We start from the raw sequence: 17,681 nt of genomic DNA on the forward strand, positions 1-17,681 counted from the left end.
CCCAGAGCACAATTTTCGCAGTGGTACCTGGAACAGTGTGAAATGCATCCTACATTTCCATCCTCTGTGTTGTTTACCGATGAAGCAATGGGCGTGATGAAGTCTTCGACATGCACAATTCGCATGTTTGGAGTGAGGATAACCCACATGCCACAGTTACTAGCGCTCATCAAGTGCGGTTCTTCGTTAATGTGTGGGTCGGTTTTGTTGGGGTCTGTTTAATTGGGCCGTATCTGCTACCTAGGCCATTAAATGGCAGGCAGTATTACAATTTCCTCGCCAGAGCATTGCCAGAATTGCTGGAAGACGTCCCGCTCCCTACAAGACAACGCATGTGGTTCCAACATTACGGGGCGCCGGCAGATTTCAGTCGTCATGTGCGTCGATTCCTGGACCGATGGTTCCCAGAAACGTGGATTGGCAGAGGTTGTCCTGTACCATGCCCTGCTCGATCCCCAGATACGTCCCCTCTGGGCTTTTTGTGTGGGGAAAGATGCGTAACCTTGTTTACGCAACTCGTTGCATCAGAAGAGGATCTGGTTACCCGCATAGTAGCAGCAGGAGGAGCAATTCAGGATACTCCTGGGGTTTTTGCCCGTGTCAGACAGAACGTGATCCGACGGTCTAACCTTTGCTTACGTGTCAATGGAGGCCTTTTTGAAAATCTGCTGCAATTGAAATTGGGTTGTGTTAATGTGTTGTCTCTCAGCCATAAAAAAATGGAAAAGTGTTTGTTGGTTTAATTAATTTGCCACCAGAGAAATATTCCTCTACCGGTTTAAATACTACTCATAGGAAAAATGACATTAGGGAAAAATATTTGTTTTGATGTCCCCTACAATCTCCCAGAGTTTGTCGGTTTAAATACTTTTCACCCTGTATAGGCAACAAGGACGGTCGTATCACAATCCACTTGGTGTTTTTGGAATTTAGTTTCCACTCCTTATAATTGTATTGTATTGTATTGAACTGGGGACCTAGAAACGACGGTGTGGCTTCGTCCCCGCCGTAGCCCGCAGTGGTTCACAATCCCACAACAGGCTACAGCAGTCCACTCACCCCACCGCCGCCCCACACCGAACACAGGGTTATTGTGCGCTTCGGCCCCCAGTGGACCTCCCCGCGGGGAACGTCTCACACCAAACGAGTGTAACCCCAAATGTTTGCGTGTTAGAGTAATTATGGTGTACGCATACGTGGAGACAGTGTTTGCGCAGCAATCGCCGACATGGGTGACTGAGGCGGAATAAGGGGAACCAGCCCGCATTTGCCGTGGCATCTACATCTACAGCTACATCCAGACTCCGCAAGCCACCTGACAGTATGTGGCGGAGGGTACTTTGAGTACCTCTATCGGTTCTCCCTTCTATTCCAGTCTCGTATTGTTCGTGAAAAGAAAGATTGTCGGTATGCCTCTGTATGGGCTTTTATCTGTCTGATTTTATCCTCATGGTCTCTTCGCGAGATATACGTAAGAGGGAGCAATATACTGCTTGACTCCACAGTGAAGGTATGTTCTCGAAACTTCATCAAAAGCCCGTACCTAGCTACTGAGCGTCTCTCCTGCAGAGTCTTCCACTGGAGTTTATCAAACATCTCCGTAACGCTTTCGCGATTACTAAATGATCCTGTAACGAAGCGCGCTGCTCTCCGTAGGATCTTCTCTATCTCTTCCATCAACCCTATCTGGTACGGATCCCACATTGATGAGCAATATTCAAGCAGTGGGCGAACAAGTATACTGTAACCTACTTCCTTTGTTTTAGGATTGCATTGGAAAACCGCCTTAAAAACCATCCACAGACAGGCCGCCACACTGGACCTCGGCACTAATCCGCTAGGCGGATTCGTACCGGGGACCGGCACACCTTCCCGCCCGGAAAGTAGTGCGTTACACCGCACGGCTAACCGGGCGGGCACTCCTTATAATAATTGGTCTTACTTATTATTATCTAAACTTATCTTTTCGCTACACAGCCATGTAGCCCCCACATGCACTCTCGCACATGAATTAACATATAAAAATTGTCGCTATGTATCTACACAACTGGCCATTAAAATTGCTACTCCACGAAGATGACGTGCTACAGACGCGAAAATTAACCGACAGCAAGAAGATGCTGTGGTATGTAAATGATTAGCTTTTCAGAGCATTCACACAAGGTTGGCGCCGGTGGCGACATCTACAACGTGCTGACATAAGGGAAGTTTCCAACAGATTTCTCATACACAAACAGCAATTGACCAGCGTTGCCTGGTGAAACGTTGTTTTGATGGCTCGTGTAAGCAGGAGAAATGCGTACCATCACGTTTCCGACTTTGATGTAGGTCAGATTGTAGCCTATCGCGATTGCGGTTTATGGTATCGCGACATTGCTGCTCGCGTTGGTCGAAATCCAATGACTGTTAGCAGAATATGGAATTGGTGGGTTCAGGAGGGTAATACGGAACGCCGTACTGGATCCCAACGGCCTCGTATCACTAGCAGTCGAGATGACAGGCGTCTTATCCACATGGCTGTAACGGATCGTGCAGCCACGTCTCGATCCCTGAGTCAACACATGGGGACGTTTGCAAGTCAACAACCATCTGCGCGAACAGTTCGACGACGTTTGCAGCAGCATGGACTATCAGCTCGGAGACTATGGCTGCGGTTACCCTTGACGCTGCATCACAAACAGGAGCGCCTGCGATGGTGTACTCTACGACGAACCTGGGTGTACGAATAGAAAAACGTCCTTTTTCGGATGAATCCAGGTTCTGTTTACAGCATCATGGTGATCGCATCCGTGTTTGGCGACATCGCGGTGAACGCACATTGGAAGCGTGTATTCGTCATCGCCATACTGGCGTATCACCCGGCGTGATCGTATGGGGTGCCATTGGTTACACGTCTCGGTCACCTCTTGTTCGCATTGACGGAATTTTGAACAGTGGACGTTACATTTCAGATGTGTTACGACCCGTGGCTCTACCCCTCATTCGATCCCTGCGAAACCCTGTCATTTCAGCAGGATAATGCACGACCGCATGTTGCAGGTCCTGTACGGGCCTTTCTGGATACAGAAAATGTTCGACTGCTGCCCTGGCCAACACATTCTCCATATCTCTCACCAACTGAAAACGTCTGGTCAATGGTGGCCGATCAACTGGCTCGTCACAATACGCCAGTCACTACTCTTGATTAACTGTGGCATCGTGTTGAAGCTGCATGGGCAGCTGTACCTGTGCAAGCCATCCAAGCTGTGTTTGACTCAATTCCCAGGCGTATCAAGGCCGCTATTACGTCCAGAGGTGGTTGTTCTGGGTACTGGTTTCTCAGGATCTATGCACCCAAATTGCGTGAAAATGTAATCACATGTCAGTTCTAGTATAATATATTTGTCCAATGAATACCCGTTTATCATCTGCATTTTTTATTGGTGTAGCAATTTTAATTGCCAGTAGTGTAGATTACTCTTAATGTACTGAAAAGATTGCAGTTCGTTTTTACCTGCCTTTTGTTCTTAGCTGACACTCCATTTCACGCTCCACTCAAGACGAATTCAGTACAAAATGTATCTAGTGCTATAAGGTGGCCACCACTACGACTGCAATCTGATACTCACCAAAGATTAAAGTGCCCAGTCAGAATCTTTCCTTCACGGCATGTGGAATAGACTGCCATGCGCTGGAACGCAGACATCTATCGCAAAAAGCCACGGAGAGGGAGTCCGGAAAGGGCAAGATAGCCAGCGCAACAAAGAAGACGTTTTTCCCGACTGCGCCGCCATCGGTAACCGAAGCGCACGCGGGCCCTTCGGCAGGTCCTGACGACTCAATCGGCGACGTCCGGAGCGCAGTACGAGTCCCGATCGAGGTGCAGGGGTTTTGTCGCGCGGAACCAGACCGCCCTGGGAAAGCACCGGTTCTTACGTCAGCCCTGAAGGGGGATTTATATCTAACATGGCATAATAGGTGCACTGCAAGTACGTACAGTGTCGGAGGATGCAAGAACACAAGTCGCTTGATGCAATATACAAGTGCACTGCTAGCCGGAGCTAGGCGACCAGCATTCAAAAGTTGGTGTGGTAAACTAGCCCCTTCTTTGTCCTGATATCGCAACTCCGTCCTTCGTTCAAATACAGCTATAGCTGTGCTCCACGAGCCTCGCTCCATGTACCGCTGTCATCGTCTCACCACTCCGATGCCCCTCACCACAGGCCGTCCATCTTGCTTTACTATAGTGCGCGGAAGACAAACTGTCCGTAAGTCTCTGTACGACAACCAGTTGCTGGCTGCTTTTATCTTTTTGGTCATTTCACGAGGTGTGTGGTCGGAGGGGGGAGGGGTATAAGTGCAAATATTTCTCTTGGTGATTGAGGACGTTGTACTGAAAAACATTACGCCAGTATTAACATCATATGCAGATTAATAATTATAGCCATTACAAATCGTATGTTCTGGATTGGTTAGTACCTCCAGGCACATGTGACAAGGGCTAGCCATTAATGCTTATTTTCCCCTGGACAGCAGGTAGATGTTGAAGCGTGGACGCTTGTCATACCGATAAGCGTAGTCCACTTAGTGGTGCAGTACGACCATGCAGAAAACATCAGGTCACAAAGTTTGTGGCATGTTTGTGGGAAGATCGTTCGACGTAGAGAAAAATCAACCAACAGATTGGTATAAGCACATACAAGGTGGTTGGAAATTCCCGTTACAGACTTGTAAGACTTGTAGAGGGGAGTGAGTATATCGTATTTTGATTAGGAACCCATGTCCTGAAACGTCATCTAACGAGACTACAGAACGTCAAAGTTATAGGCACGGGCGTCTGTAAATGTACGTATACACGGGGTGATTCCGTGATGATGTTACAGACTTTCTAGGATGATAGAGAACGGTAGATGTATTAATTTGAAGTAAGGATCCCTGTGGCGGAAACGAACGAGCCGAAAGCTATAAACGAAAACTGTTCTGATACCTCTGACAGTTGAGTACATGTACCGGTTCTTGAGTTGTGAATAGTGTAGGGTTGGTAACTTTCAGTGGTTGTAGTGTGGACAAAAACGAGAAAAAATGTCCAATAAACGCGGGCTGTAAATTGCATACCTGAGGAGCTATGAGCATTCGTTCATCTTCGCTAATGTGAAACACATCTCCTCTACTGAGCAAGTGTTCATAGCTGTTAAGGTACGCACTTTAGAGCCCAGGTTTATTGGACATTTTTTTCTTGTTTTTGTCCACACTCACATATTCCTGCACAAACTCGCCAATTCTTTCCATTAACAACAACCACGTAGGAGACCAATTTCCACCCGGAGATTATGGTTAATGATCTAGACTAGTTTCACTTCATCCATCCTTGCTAGAAGGGAAAATAGGACGACAGCCGACATATGTACCAAGCAGAAAAATAAACCAACATGTGTATTTTTATCTCTGATTTATTGCGAACTCAATCAGTTTCGGAATTCCCTTATGCCGTCGTCAGACCCTCTGTGGTAGCATAGTGGCTACACATATTTTATCTGACAATATAAACGCCCTCCGTATGTTACCATAGAGGGCCTGATGATGACATAATTCCTCTGATATAAATCAGAGATGAAAATACAGCTGTTTCCGCGCGGGATTAGCCGAGCGGTCTCAAGCGCTGCAGTCATGCACTGTGCAGCTGGTCCCGGCGGAGGTTCGAGTCCTCCCTTGAGCATGGGTGTGTGTGTTTGTCCTTAGGATACTTTAGGTTAAGTAGTGTATAAGCTTAGGGACTGATGACCTTAGCAGTCAAGTCCCACAAGATTTCACACACATTAACATTAACAGCTGTTGGTTATTTATTGCTGGTTGTATCTAATCTCATATGTGGACAGAGTAAGACTTCACGACTGACACAGTGGTATACCAGGTCAGTCCATCTTACACGCCCCCCCCCCCTCCCCCAAATTGAATACAACGCACAAAGCGTTGATACAATCATGTGAAACTTTTAGGAAAGTCCTTCTTTGGAACACTCAATTTGCGCTCCACATTGACTTCAGTGCCCGTTATGTCGTCAAAGCGCTGGTCCTTCATGTGAGTATCTGTATTTTGTCGTTTTGTTCTATGTTCCTATCGATGACACTTTGTCCGGTCGCCCGTGATATATTTTTCCAGAAACGAGTGCGTTTTGAATTTCAGTCAAGCAGTGGCAGACGTCCCCCTGTCGATGTCTTCCGTTCTGGAGTGAAGATGTGCGAGACAAACTTTGCAGACACTTTTCTCTTCTTATAAACATTCTGGAGAATGTCTTGAAAACTTCATATGGAGATGTTCGTCTGTAGCGATTTGTGACACAGCAAGATGACACCCTACTCCCGCTACTTAGTATTACCTGCTGATATCTGACAGGTTGAATGCCCATTTGTTGTTGACAGTTGTTAGTTCAAGCTGCCAACGTAGTTACTGCACTAACGTCTCTTGTATGCCTGTAGTAAAATCAGTAACAGATCATTTTGAATGGACAATCACAGACCTCAAATCATAACCCTTAATGAATGTAAATGACATTTCGAATTCTTTCTCGTTTTGGCGTCAGGTATTTTGGTTTCTTTTGACTGTCTATGAGATTTAATTTTATTTTCGTGTTGTTGTTGTGGTCTTCAGTCCTGAGACTGGTTTGAGGCAGATCTCCATCCTACTCTATCCTGTGCAAGCTTCTTTATCTCCCAGTACCTACTGCAACTGAATCTGTTTAGTGTATTCATCTCTTGGTCTCCCTCTACGATTTTTACCCTCCACACTGCCCTCCAATACTAAGTTGGTGATCCCTTGATGCCTCAGAATATGCCCTACCAACCGATCCCTTCTTCTATTCAAGCTGTGCCACAAGTTTCTCTTCTCTCCAATTCTATTCAATACCTCTTCATTAGTTATGTGATCTACCCGTCTAATCTTCAGCATTCTTCTGTAGCACCACATTTCGAAAGCTTCTGTTCTCTTCTTGTCTAAATCATATATCGTCCACGTTTCACTTCCATACATAGCTCATTTACTACTTTAAGCGCTTCATTTCCTAATAGAATTGCCGCAGCATTGCCCGATTTAATTTGACTACATTCCATTATCCTCGTTTTGGTGTTGTTGATGTTTATCTTACATCCTCCTTTCAAGACACTGTCCATTCCGTTCAGCTGCTCTTCCAGGTCCTTTGCTGTCTCTGACATAATTACAATGTCATCGGCGAACCTCAAAGTTTTTATTTCTTCTGCATGGATTTTAATTCCTACTCCAGATTTTTATTTTGTTTCCTTTACTGCTTGCTCAATATACTGATTGAATAACATGGGGGAGAGGCTACAACCTTGTCTCACTCCCTTCCCAACCACTGCTTCCCTTTCATGGCCCTCGACTCTTATAACTGCCATCTGGTTTCTGTACAAATTGTAAATAGCCTTTCGCTCCCTGTATTTTTCCCCTGATAACTTCAGGATTTGAAAGAGAGTATTCCAGTCTTTTATTTTCGTATATTATTTAAAATTGCGTTAACGTATCCTGCATGCATGTCAGCATGTAGCGCAGCGCCTTCTGCGAGTCTCGCACGGCAGCTTGTCAATACTCACGAGGCGGCCGGCCTGGTTGTTGTGCAGGTTGATGCGCGACTGCAGGTCGCCCGCGCGCTCCCTCACGTCGAGGAAGAGCCGCGAGAAGCGGACGCCGAAGTCGATGTTGTGCGAGCAGCCGCCCCACTGCCACTGGCTGGTGGCCGCGCCGCCCAGCCGCCCCCGGCCGCCGCCGCCGCCGCCGCCCCCGCCGCCTCCGCCGCCGCCGCCGCCCCCGCGCCGCCTCCCGCCTCGGCGCCGGCCGCCCGGCGCGGCGCATGCGCACTCGAGCAGGCGTCCCAGGCTGCAGGCACGCGCCACCGCGTGCGCCACCCCGGCCGCCGAGATGGCGTACGCGAACGCCGACTCGCGGTACCCTGCAACAGGTGCGCCCGGGGTCCGTACACGTTACTGCGCTCTTGGCAAGCAGGCGGCTTCATTTTTTCCAGAAAAGTACTGTTTTGAAATTCCGTTTCTTGAGTGGGTGTACCATGTGTGCTGTGTACAAACCATCGTTCACCTGTGTGAGTTCAATATCGCCTATAGACTACATTAGAGGTATTCATATCGTAGACAGTGCACACATTTACTCTTCAGCTGTTTCATCTTACTGTTACGAAAATGCTGCTTTTTTTCGAGCCTACTTACCACTCCGATACTATGTCCTAATCCAACTAAGCGAAGATTTAGCCGAAAAGTTGAAGGAACCAGTTACAAAAAAAATGGTTCAAATGGCTCTGAGCACTATGGGACTTAACATCTGAAGTCATCAGTCCCATAGAACTTAGAACTACTTAAACCTAACCAACCTAAGAACATCACACATATCCATGCCCGAGGCAGGATTCGAACCTGCGACCGTAGCGGTCACGCGGCTCCAGAATGTAGCGCCTAGAACCACTCGACCACCCTGGCCGGCGAACCAGTTACAAAACAGAAAGGTGCCAGACTTACACCCAGGCAAGAAGTTGGAATATTTCAATGATTATAATAAGCAAAATAAAAGTTTTCGCGTACTTCGGTAAGTAATGCTGCTCAAAACAAAAAACCTACCACTAGAAATCGGAAGCAAGAGGGAGAAAGCGCAGTGTTTCAAGTTATTACATTCTAGAAGTGGCTGTATTTCCATAGACGAACCTGTCATCATGGACTCAGGAAGTCTCAGATCGTCTCCACATGGGAGCGGAAACAATGGCCGCTACTAGAAAAGAAAAAAAAAATCGGACGATTTTAGAGGACTGGAACGAGAGAGATGCATTTTCAATTTCAATTGGAGCCATAAACTTTGTAATGAAGCCATTGCTGAGTGAAAGATATATATTTGGTCTTCATGTCTCAACAGCTTACTTTAAGTCATGGCTCATTAACTAATCAATTTGGTGTAAATATATCATATACGAAGTGTGGCTATAAAATGACGGGGCTATTACTGTAAAACATTTTATTTCAAAAACATACACATATAGTTATTGTCATCCTCAGTATACTCCCCTCCTCTATCCATACATCGCTCCATGCGAATTTCTATAGTTGGTAACAGTACTGGAGGTCTTCCTCAGCGAATTCCTAGATGAAGCGTGCCGTTTTCTCTTTCACTGCTTCAACTGACTGAAATGTTGTTCTTTTAATGCAGATTGACTTTGGAGAAAAAATAAAAGTCACAAGGTGCTAGGTCAGGAGAATAAGGTAGATGGTCTAACTCTGGGACGCTTCACTTCGCTAGAAACCTCTTAGCAGACAGCGTGGTGTGCTTGTGCGTCGTTGCCGGCCGAGGTGGCCGAGCGGTTCTAGGCGCTACAGTCTGGAACGCGCGACTGCTACGGTCGCAGGTTCGAATCCTGCCTCGGGCATGGATGTGCGTGATGTCTTTGGGTTAGTTAGGTTTAAGTAGTTCTAAGTTCTAGGGGACTGAGGACCTCAGAAGTTTAAGTCCCATAGGGCTCAGAGCCATTTTGTGCGTCGCCCTGATGTGAAATCCATGACATGTTTTTCCACAATTTAGGTCGTTTTTCCTTATTTTCTCACAGAGTTGAGCAATAAACTCAAGGTAGTAATGTTGATTAATAGTCTGACCTTCAGGAACACAGAGAAAAACCACAATGTCATGAATACCGAAAAAAAAGGATCATCATGATTTTGAATCTTGAGTTGCTCATTCGACTCTGTTTCGTTGTCTGTGAAGTTAGGTCTTTACAATGCATCGACGTGCGACTAGTTTCTGGATCATAAGTGAAAAACTAAGAATTATTACATGGTATCACTATGTCCAAGAAATTAGTATAATTTTTAATGGTTTTGAAAATGTCAGTACAAACATTTCAAGAACTTCTTTTTGTTGGATCGTGAGAATTTTCGGTAGCGGTTTCGCACACACTTATGGCATGTTAAATTGTTCACGTAAAATTTGGCTTACGCATTCTTTGTCAATTCCTGCAATTTCAGTGATAGATCGAACCCTCAACCGATGGCCACATAGAATCAGATCGCTTGCTATTTCGATATTTTCATCCATTTTCCAAGCTGAAGGGCGTCCCGGGCGTGAGTCATTTTGGGAACGCTTAAACCAGTCAAAAACTGGCGTACGTCATAAACATTCTTCGAGATACACGCCTTTTAGTAAAAGATAGGTTTCAGTAGCGGTTTTCCCAAGTTTCATGTGGATCTTCACGAAAATTCGCTGCTCTGTTATGACACTTACCATTTCTCCGGGAAATCACAATAAGACCTTTTACACAAATGAAGGCCACGGTAGCATCTGATTTGTCTACAAATACCAGAGATGCCACATTCGACTAAGAAGACATCACGCTTCCCAGCTATTGGTCGTTCATTTCTGGCGCATGCGTGCTTACTATGTGGCGGCATCGGTCCCGTTACTCTAGAGCCACATCTCATATACGAGAATAGATATTAGCACTAAAAGGCTTTTGTATTCAAACAAATGTTACATATAATTACAAACGACGTACGACAGCTAATGCAACGGCAATAAAGAGTTTTTTAAACGTCATTAAGATATAAGAGTGGCAGAATGTTTATAGTACCGATAACATAATGATAAATATAGTGCTTTCCTTAGCAAATTTCTCATGCTATTTGAGAGACGCTTTCCATTAGAACATTGTAAACACGTTACCAGCAGTAAAAGGCAGCCTGGGTGGTTGCCTAGTGGGATAAGGATATCATGTAGAACAAAGCAGGCATTATATCAAAATGTTAGAAGTAGTCACAATCAAGCTACAGTAGCCCATTACAGCAGGCCGGTGTGGGCGAGCGGTTCTAGGCGCTTCAGTCTGGAGCCGCGCGACCGCTACGGTCGCAGGTTTGAATCCCGCCTCGGGCATGAATGTGTGTGATGTCCTTAGGGGGTCAGGGATTTTCTCTGCCTCGTGATGGCTGGGTGTTGTGTGATGTCCTTAGGTTAGTTAGGTTTAAGTAGTTCTAAGTTCTAGGGGACTGATGACCATAGATGTTAAGTCCCATAGTGCTCAGAGCCATTTGAACCATTTGATGTCCTTAGGTTTACGTAGTTCTAAGTTCTAGGGGACTGATGACCTCAGATGTTAAGTCCCATACTTCTCAGAGCCATTTGAACCATTTGATTTAGCACGTTACAAACAGTATAATAAGGTGCTTCAAAATGTTATTAGGAATGCAAAGAGTATATAGTACGTAAACAGAATAGCTGATTCTCAGGATAAGATTAAAAACATATGGTCATTTGTGAAGAAAGTGTGTGGTCAACAGCACAAGGTCGACGATATAAAGTCAGTTCGTAGTAAAAATATTTCTGTTACTGATAAGTCAGATGTATGTACAGTATTTAACAACCATTTTCTGAGCATTGCCGATGAATTAAATGAAAACTTAGTTTCTACAGGGGATCTTATAACTCTCTTGGAAAATTCCTTTCCGAGATTATTGTCTGAAATACTTCTCTCCGATAGTGACAAGGGGGAGACTGAGTCAATAAATAAATCACTAAAGACTAAGGACCCTCATGGATATGATGGAGTGACTAGCCGAATATTAAAGTATTTTGATGCACATGTTAGCCCTGTACTTAGGCATATTTGTAATTTTTCCTTTAAAAATGATCCGCTTCCTGAATGCTGCAGTAGAAGCAGCTTGAGCACATGCACTCTGCTACTATAATTTAAGATGAACCCCCTTCAATAGATCACAAGTGATATTCTTGGTTTCGACTTATTACCAAGTCCTCATAAGATCGTGTGTTTAATTTACTGACTGATCAATTTTTTATACTAGCTGTTTAGTGTACATTTGCGACTGGGAATACAAGTTCATGGATCGAATCTGCAAGCAAGCGTCACCCGCTGACGGCTTCCATCCGAAAGCTGCAGGCATAATTCTTTTTAAATTTATTGGCGTAAGGAATGTGTCTATACAGCCATGTCAACAACGGAAATGTTATAATACGGCTTGTTTTTGCCACTTCAGCGTATACATTAGTTTAAATGTCCTGGTACCAAGTTACAACGGTTTAGCAAGACAGATTCCGAAATAAAACAAATTTCCACATCCAAAGTATACTAAAATGAGTAAACAAGACGAAAATGTAACACTGGATACGCAGTGGTCGTATGCTATGAAAATCCTACTGGCAACACAGTAAGAAGTGATAAACTGCCGTTGGTACGGATTTGAGATATGCCTAATTTCTGTAAGAATTGTTTCAAAAGCAGCAGATAGATAATTGAATTTTTGTGTAGATCGTTAAGTATTATCTAGACAGAACATGAGAACAGTATACAAGAGCCAGAATTTGATATTACAGCCATACGTATAGATACACTACTATGCAGACACATACATATAGGAGGGTCACAGTGACATTCATACATACGCTGAGCGCTCCTTATCCTCCTCAGTAGCATGTGGGAATATAGTACTTTATAAATTGCTGTATCGTTGAATGCTAAGAACTTTTGGAGGCTTCTTGCGAACTTGCAAGTATTTGCAAGTACGTTTGTGCGATTTGTGTTACGACGACGCTGTAGGAAGAGATAGTTTGCATCTTCTTCCTTTCCACAAACACGTGCTTAGTTTGGGAGGTGTTTGTTAAATTTCCAATGATTAAGTTTCACCTGCGCTGTAACTATCGTGAGGCTTCTCGAAGTTTGTGTCTTATTATGCAATGCCATTCTTAGAATAGTGGGATCATTTAGTGCTTAGTGATTGCCTTTGATTCTGGATGTCCTTGACCAATCACCTTGCCAGTACGACGACAACACTTTCTAAGTATGGTAATCACATGTATGAGAGGGAATTTATCATATTTAATAGCTCCATGTAGAGGTTCTTTCTTTGCTAGGACATCTACATGTTCACTTCCAAGTATCCCAGAGGGGCCTTTCATCCATACCATCAGGAAGTTGCGATAGTTCGTCTGCACTCTGAAACACAACGTCGATAATCTGCTGCAACTATGGGGTTGGTAAAACTACTATGATGTCTTCTAATCACTTGTAGGGCTGACATACTAACAGAAATCATGACTGCTGTATCTGCTGTGGTCGTCTGTGCGAATATCAGGACTTCCAGATGGCAATCAGCCCGGCTGCCATAATAGTGGAGTGTGCTCCAGCTCCTATATGCCTTGTCGTTTATTTGTGGGTACCCACTAGACACTACCACCGCCGTTAGTAGACTTGGACCGACCTGAACACACACCGCACTCATCGTGATAGTGAGTCAGTAATTCCATTGCAGTTGTGATTTTTGCTTTCTGATTATGAAATGATAAACTGGTCCTGGCATTAATCTGCAGGGTCGACATTTCTTGTGGCCCATTGTAGTGCGGTATAAGAGGACTTTTCCACACCTTGCCCGCATCTCCATATATTCAGCTGCGACGGCTGGAAGCTGCTTATTTATCCAATATATTCTGCACACACAGTTGGGATTTTTTCTGCAAGATTCCCATATTCGTCGAAACAGAGCCGCAGGAGGAATTTATTTTAGATGAATTCTCCTCGCAGCTTTACCAGTGGTTTATTCGCTTCAACTTGTAATGCTTTGGGTGTGGCTCACATGAACGCCCTAGTAGCTGAACACGAGATTTTTTACTGTGCACTGTCAAGTCTTTGGAGTGTGCTGTCTGACTCTGAGACATATTATGATGCGGAGAGAGGTCAGGTAACGCATGGTGACGCACCGCGAGCAATTTATGACCTGCAGCTGACTGTCGACTGTATGTCATCTGCCCCAGACAAATCAACAGCTTTCACAGGCATGAGTGTGCGGTAAATTGTAACTTGGAATATGCTGAAGCAGCGTTGTATTTTCTGTTAAAGGTGGCTGCTGTGGTAAGATATATGCGCATGTCAATGAGAAGTTGATCGGAAATTCCACATTTCTCATATGTTTTACAGTACTTCGTACTGAAGTTAGTGGTCGCTCTTCACCACATATTCTCCGTCATCTCTTAAACAGTTTGCTTACAGACCAATGTTTACCAGAACGTGCTCGCTTTTATTATCATATAAAGTGGTTCATGTCAGTTTTCGCTATTAATTATGGTACCCCTTATAGATACCTAAGACCTAATCATTGTTTACAATAGGTGGAAGCTAACACTTAACACTACAGTAAGCAAACTGTAACCTCTGTCAGTGATATCATAATGGTATACATCAGCTTAGATCGATTATTTATAAGAAATCATTTGTGATTGTGACTGCAAATAATGAAAACAGGAGACACTTCCTTGATGTTCTGCGGCTGTTATCTAATTGATAACTCTAGAAAATCCATGAGGCTTTGTGTGGACAAAGCTATTTGCTATAGGGTGGCAGCAAACGCCAGAAGACTGTACCCAAATGTAGGAAAAAATGCAGAGGATCGATGATTAATGCAGACTGACAGCTGACGCGAAACGTAATTAAGTGTAACGTGTGCACATAAATCGGCGAGACCTATAACATCACTGAATACACACACCTGTTACATTTTCATCTACCTAAAAATGCTAGAAACAAAGATGTTAGTAAAGATAGTTCTGTGTAGCATTGATAGAAACATGTTTAATGGTGAGATTGATTATTGCGACAGTATAGTTTATACTGAATCAATGAAACTTACAGGACTGTCCTTCCTTTATTTATATTTTGAAGTAATGTTCAGTACTGCATCCTGAAACAAATTGTGATGAAAATTGGGTTTAGTATTAAACATATAAAGACAATAAATACTTGTTATCGAATTCTTAATCATATGGCCCTGTAGACGACCAGCCTAAGTAATTTGCCAAAAGCAAGAGACCAGCCTAACAAGTATGTTCGGTATCAGTGGCACTATTGGCAGTTACTCTGTGTCCCCTTATCTGTAATATTAGCTGCTATTTTATTTCAAGTTGTTACAACTCATCTAGGCTTATCTAACCGGTTCTGTTGCATGTTATGTTTTGTATGTTCGACTATTCTCATATGATTAAATTTAGTCATACGCATGTAAAATGTTAGCTCATGATGGTTCGAAACTCGTTCTTTCACAACTTGTATTTTATTTTGTGATCTATATTCGATTTATGTTTACATTATACTAAACCAGTTAGCGGTTGCAAATATGTCTTCTGTTTTGATTACTGACTAATCTCTGCTGCGACGTTCACAATTTTACCTTTCGACGCAAGGCGGATTAATAAGGCAAGGAATGAGAAGGTTCTTCAAAGAATCGGTGAGGAAAGGAATACATGGAAAACACTGACAAGAAGAAGGGACAGGCGCTGGTTCTGCAAGGTTCGCAGGAGAGCTTCTGTAAAGTTTGGAAGGTAGGAGACGAGATACTGGCAGAAGTAAAGCTGTGAGGGCCGGTCGTGAGTCGTGCTTCGGTAGCAGTCTGCCTTCGGCAGTGACACAGTGCGGACCGTGTTGCCCGCCAGCCGCGCTGTGGTGCGCGCGCCTGTTTGTTTACGCCTGAGCGGCTTCGCGTGTGCGGTGTTGTGAGTCTAGAACGAGATGGCACACTCGTACAGAAAAACGACTTTGAAGTTCAGTTTTGCGAACGACTACACACGACCAAAGGCACACGAGATTGAACGTTTCTTAAAACAAGAGGTACAAATCGATCCACAGGAAATCGTGGGAATCAATTTATCGATCGTTTCTTGTGTCGTCTATGTCAAGCTTGTTGACGAGGCTGCTTGCGAAAGACTTCTACAACGATCACCGAACGGGTATCGTTTCTGTCATGCCGACGGGAATGTTGGTGCCGTTACAGTCGATCACGCGGGAATGGGGATCCGCACTATACGAGTCTTCGAACTTCCGTTTGAGGTCCCGTCTGAACTTGTTACTGACGCCTTTCGACCATACGGTACAGTTCTATCCCATGTGGCCGAAAAATGGACGAGTTTTACCACGTACCCCGTTTTAAATGGGGTGAGACAAATACGGATAGAACTGCGAAAGCACGTCCCCTCTTATTTGTACATAGGAGGTTGTCGAGCAATTATAATCTATGATGGGCAACCTCGCACTTGCTCGGGGTGCGGGAAAAAAGGTTACGTCCGCTCGGAATGCCTCCAGCGACGTTTAGTGCAAACTCCACGGGATGACGTTCAGGCGCCACAACAGATGACTGTCTTACCGTTGACCTTTGTGGAAGCCCTGAGGGGCGATGTGAGGGAGATTTCCGATGGGCACCAGCAGCTGCCCCCTATAGAGAACATGGACACCAACGGACTGGAACTCCGACCACCGGTTCCACCACAGCAGACGCAGGACACCACACAAGAGATGCAGCTGACGGCCGCTCCAGGCTCATCCGTGGTGGCTGCCAGTGCTTCCACCGAGAGCGTGATAGGCCAGGCCCAAGACGGGCGATGCGGAAACAAGGCAACGGAAACAGCGTTCACCGAAGAGAAGAAAGAAGCGTCGGCTGACTTCTGCTGACGATAGCCACAGTCCCGAGGGGACAGTGGACGACAACGACAGTATCGACCTGAGACCAGTGGATTCAACAGATACCGAGATGACGATTGCAGGAATTACACAGCGACGATAACTTGAACTTTCCTTCTGGTGACCGGAAGGCAGAAGTGGAGATGACAACTGTCCAACATCAGAGCGGTGACGACGTTGCCTTCCACCCTTCGACCAGTTCCGGAAATATGCTGGGGGACTGGGCGCAAGCAATGGACCAGCAGGAACAGAATGAAACTACGAACGCGACGATTGAGGACAGCCCTGGCCAGAGGCCGGGAGGAATCGGGAAATGTTGAACTACTTAGTGTTGGGAGGAGCGCGGGGGGGGGGGGGGGGGGGGCAGATAGACGCGCTTAATGACACCGGCCTACAACTGATGAACACACGCCAGGCGTACCGCATTGCCACGATAAACATTAATGGAATTCGGACACCACTTAAAATTCAAATGCTGAAAGATATGTTACGCGCTGCGGACGTGGATATTGTATTCCTACAAGAAGTGCGTTTCACATCGCCGCCAGAGTTCTACGGCTACGAGGCACATTATTCAGTGCACGATGAAAGTGGATGCGGTGTGGCGATTCTCACCAGGGAAGGAATAGGACTGGAGGACGTCACGTATCTCCCTTCGGCACGTGGTATAGCGATCACTGTCGACGGCGTTCGTTTCATCAATTTATACGCGCCATCTGGCTCCACAAAACGAAGAGAAAGGGCGACCTTTTACGCCGAAGAGATAGCACCGTTGTTCGCTGGACGCTATGATAACTATATAGTGGGCGGCGACTTTAATTGTGTCGTCGACAAAAAGGACCAAGTACCTCATTATGTGCCATGCATGGAACTGCGTGCGTTGATTCCCGAAATGGCACTTCTGGATACCTGGGAACTGCAGCATGGCGACAGACCGGGTTATACGTTTGTCACGGGACACTCGGCGAGTAGACTTGATAGAGTGTATGTGACACGAGCTCTACGGGCGGCGATACTGGATGCCGAAATCTGGCCAGCGGCTTTTACGGATCATATGGCGTACGTCTGTACGATTTCACTAACGCGTCAGAAGATATGGCAGAGTAAGTGTCACTGGAAAATGAATTGTGCACTTTTACGTGACACTGAATGTCGCCGGACGATAGAGGCGGCCTGGGAGACCTGCGTTCGCCGC

At 45.3% G+C, this 17,681-nt stretch overlaps 1 protein-coding gene across 1 annotated transcript in view; it reads right to left on the reverse strand.

The window, feature by feature from the left end:
- LOC126455875 (protein Wnt-10b-like) overlaps nt 1-17,681 on the reverse strand; it is a 196,669-nt gene that overhangs the window by 112,874 nt on the left and 66,114 nt on the right. The window contains exon 3 of the mRNA XM_050091635.1: nt 7,584-7,939. Within this exon, the coding sequence (XP_049947592.1) occupies nt 7,584-7,939 (356 nt within the window). The remainder of the gene's footprint in view (nt 1-7,583; nt 7,940-17,681) is intronic.

This window comes from Schistocerca serialis, chromosome 2 (genome assembly GCF_023864345.2).
Source record: "Schistocerca serialis cubense isolate TAMUIC-IGC-003099 chromosome 2, iqSchSeri2.2, whole genome shotgun sequence".
NCBI classification, from domain to species: Eukaryota; Metazoa; Arthropoda; class Insecta; order Orthoptera; family Acrididae; genus Schistocerca; species Schistocerca serialis.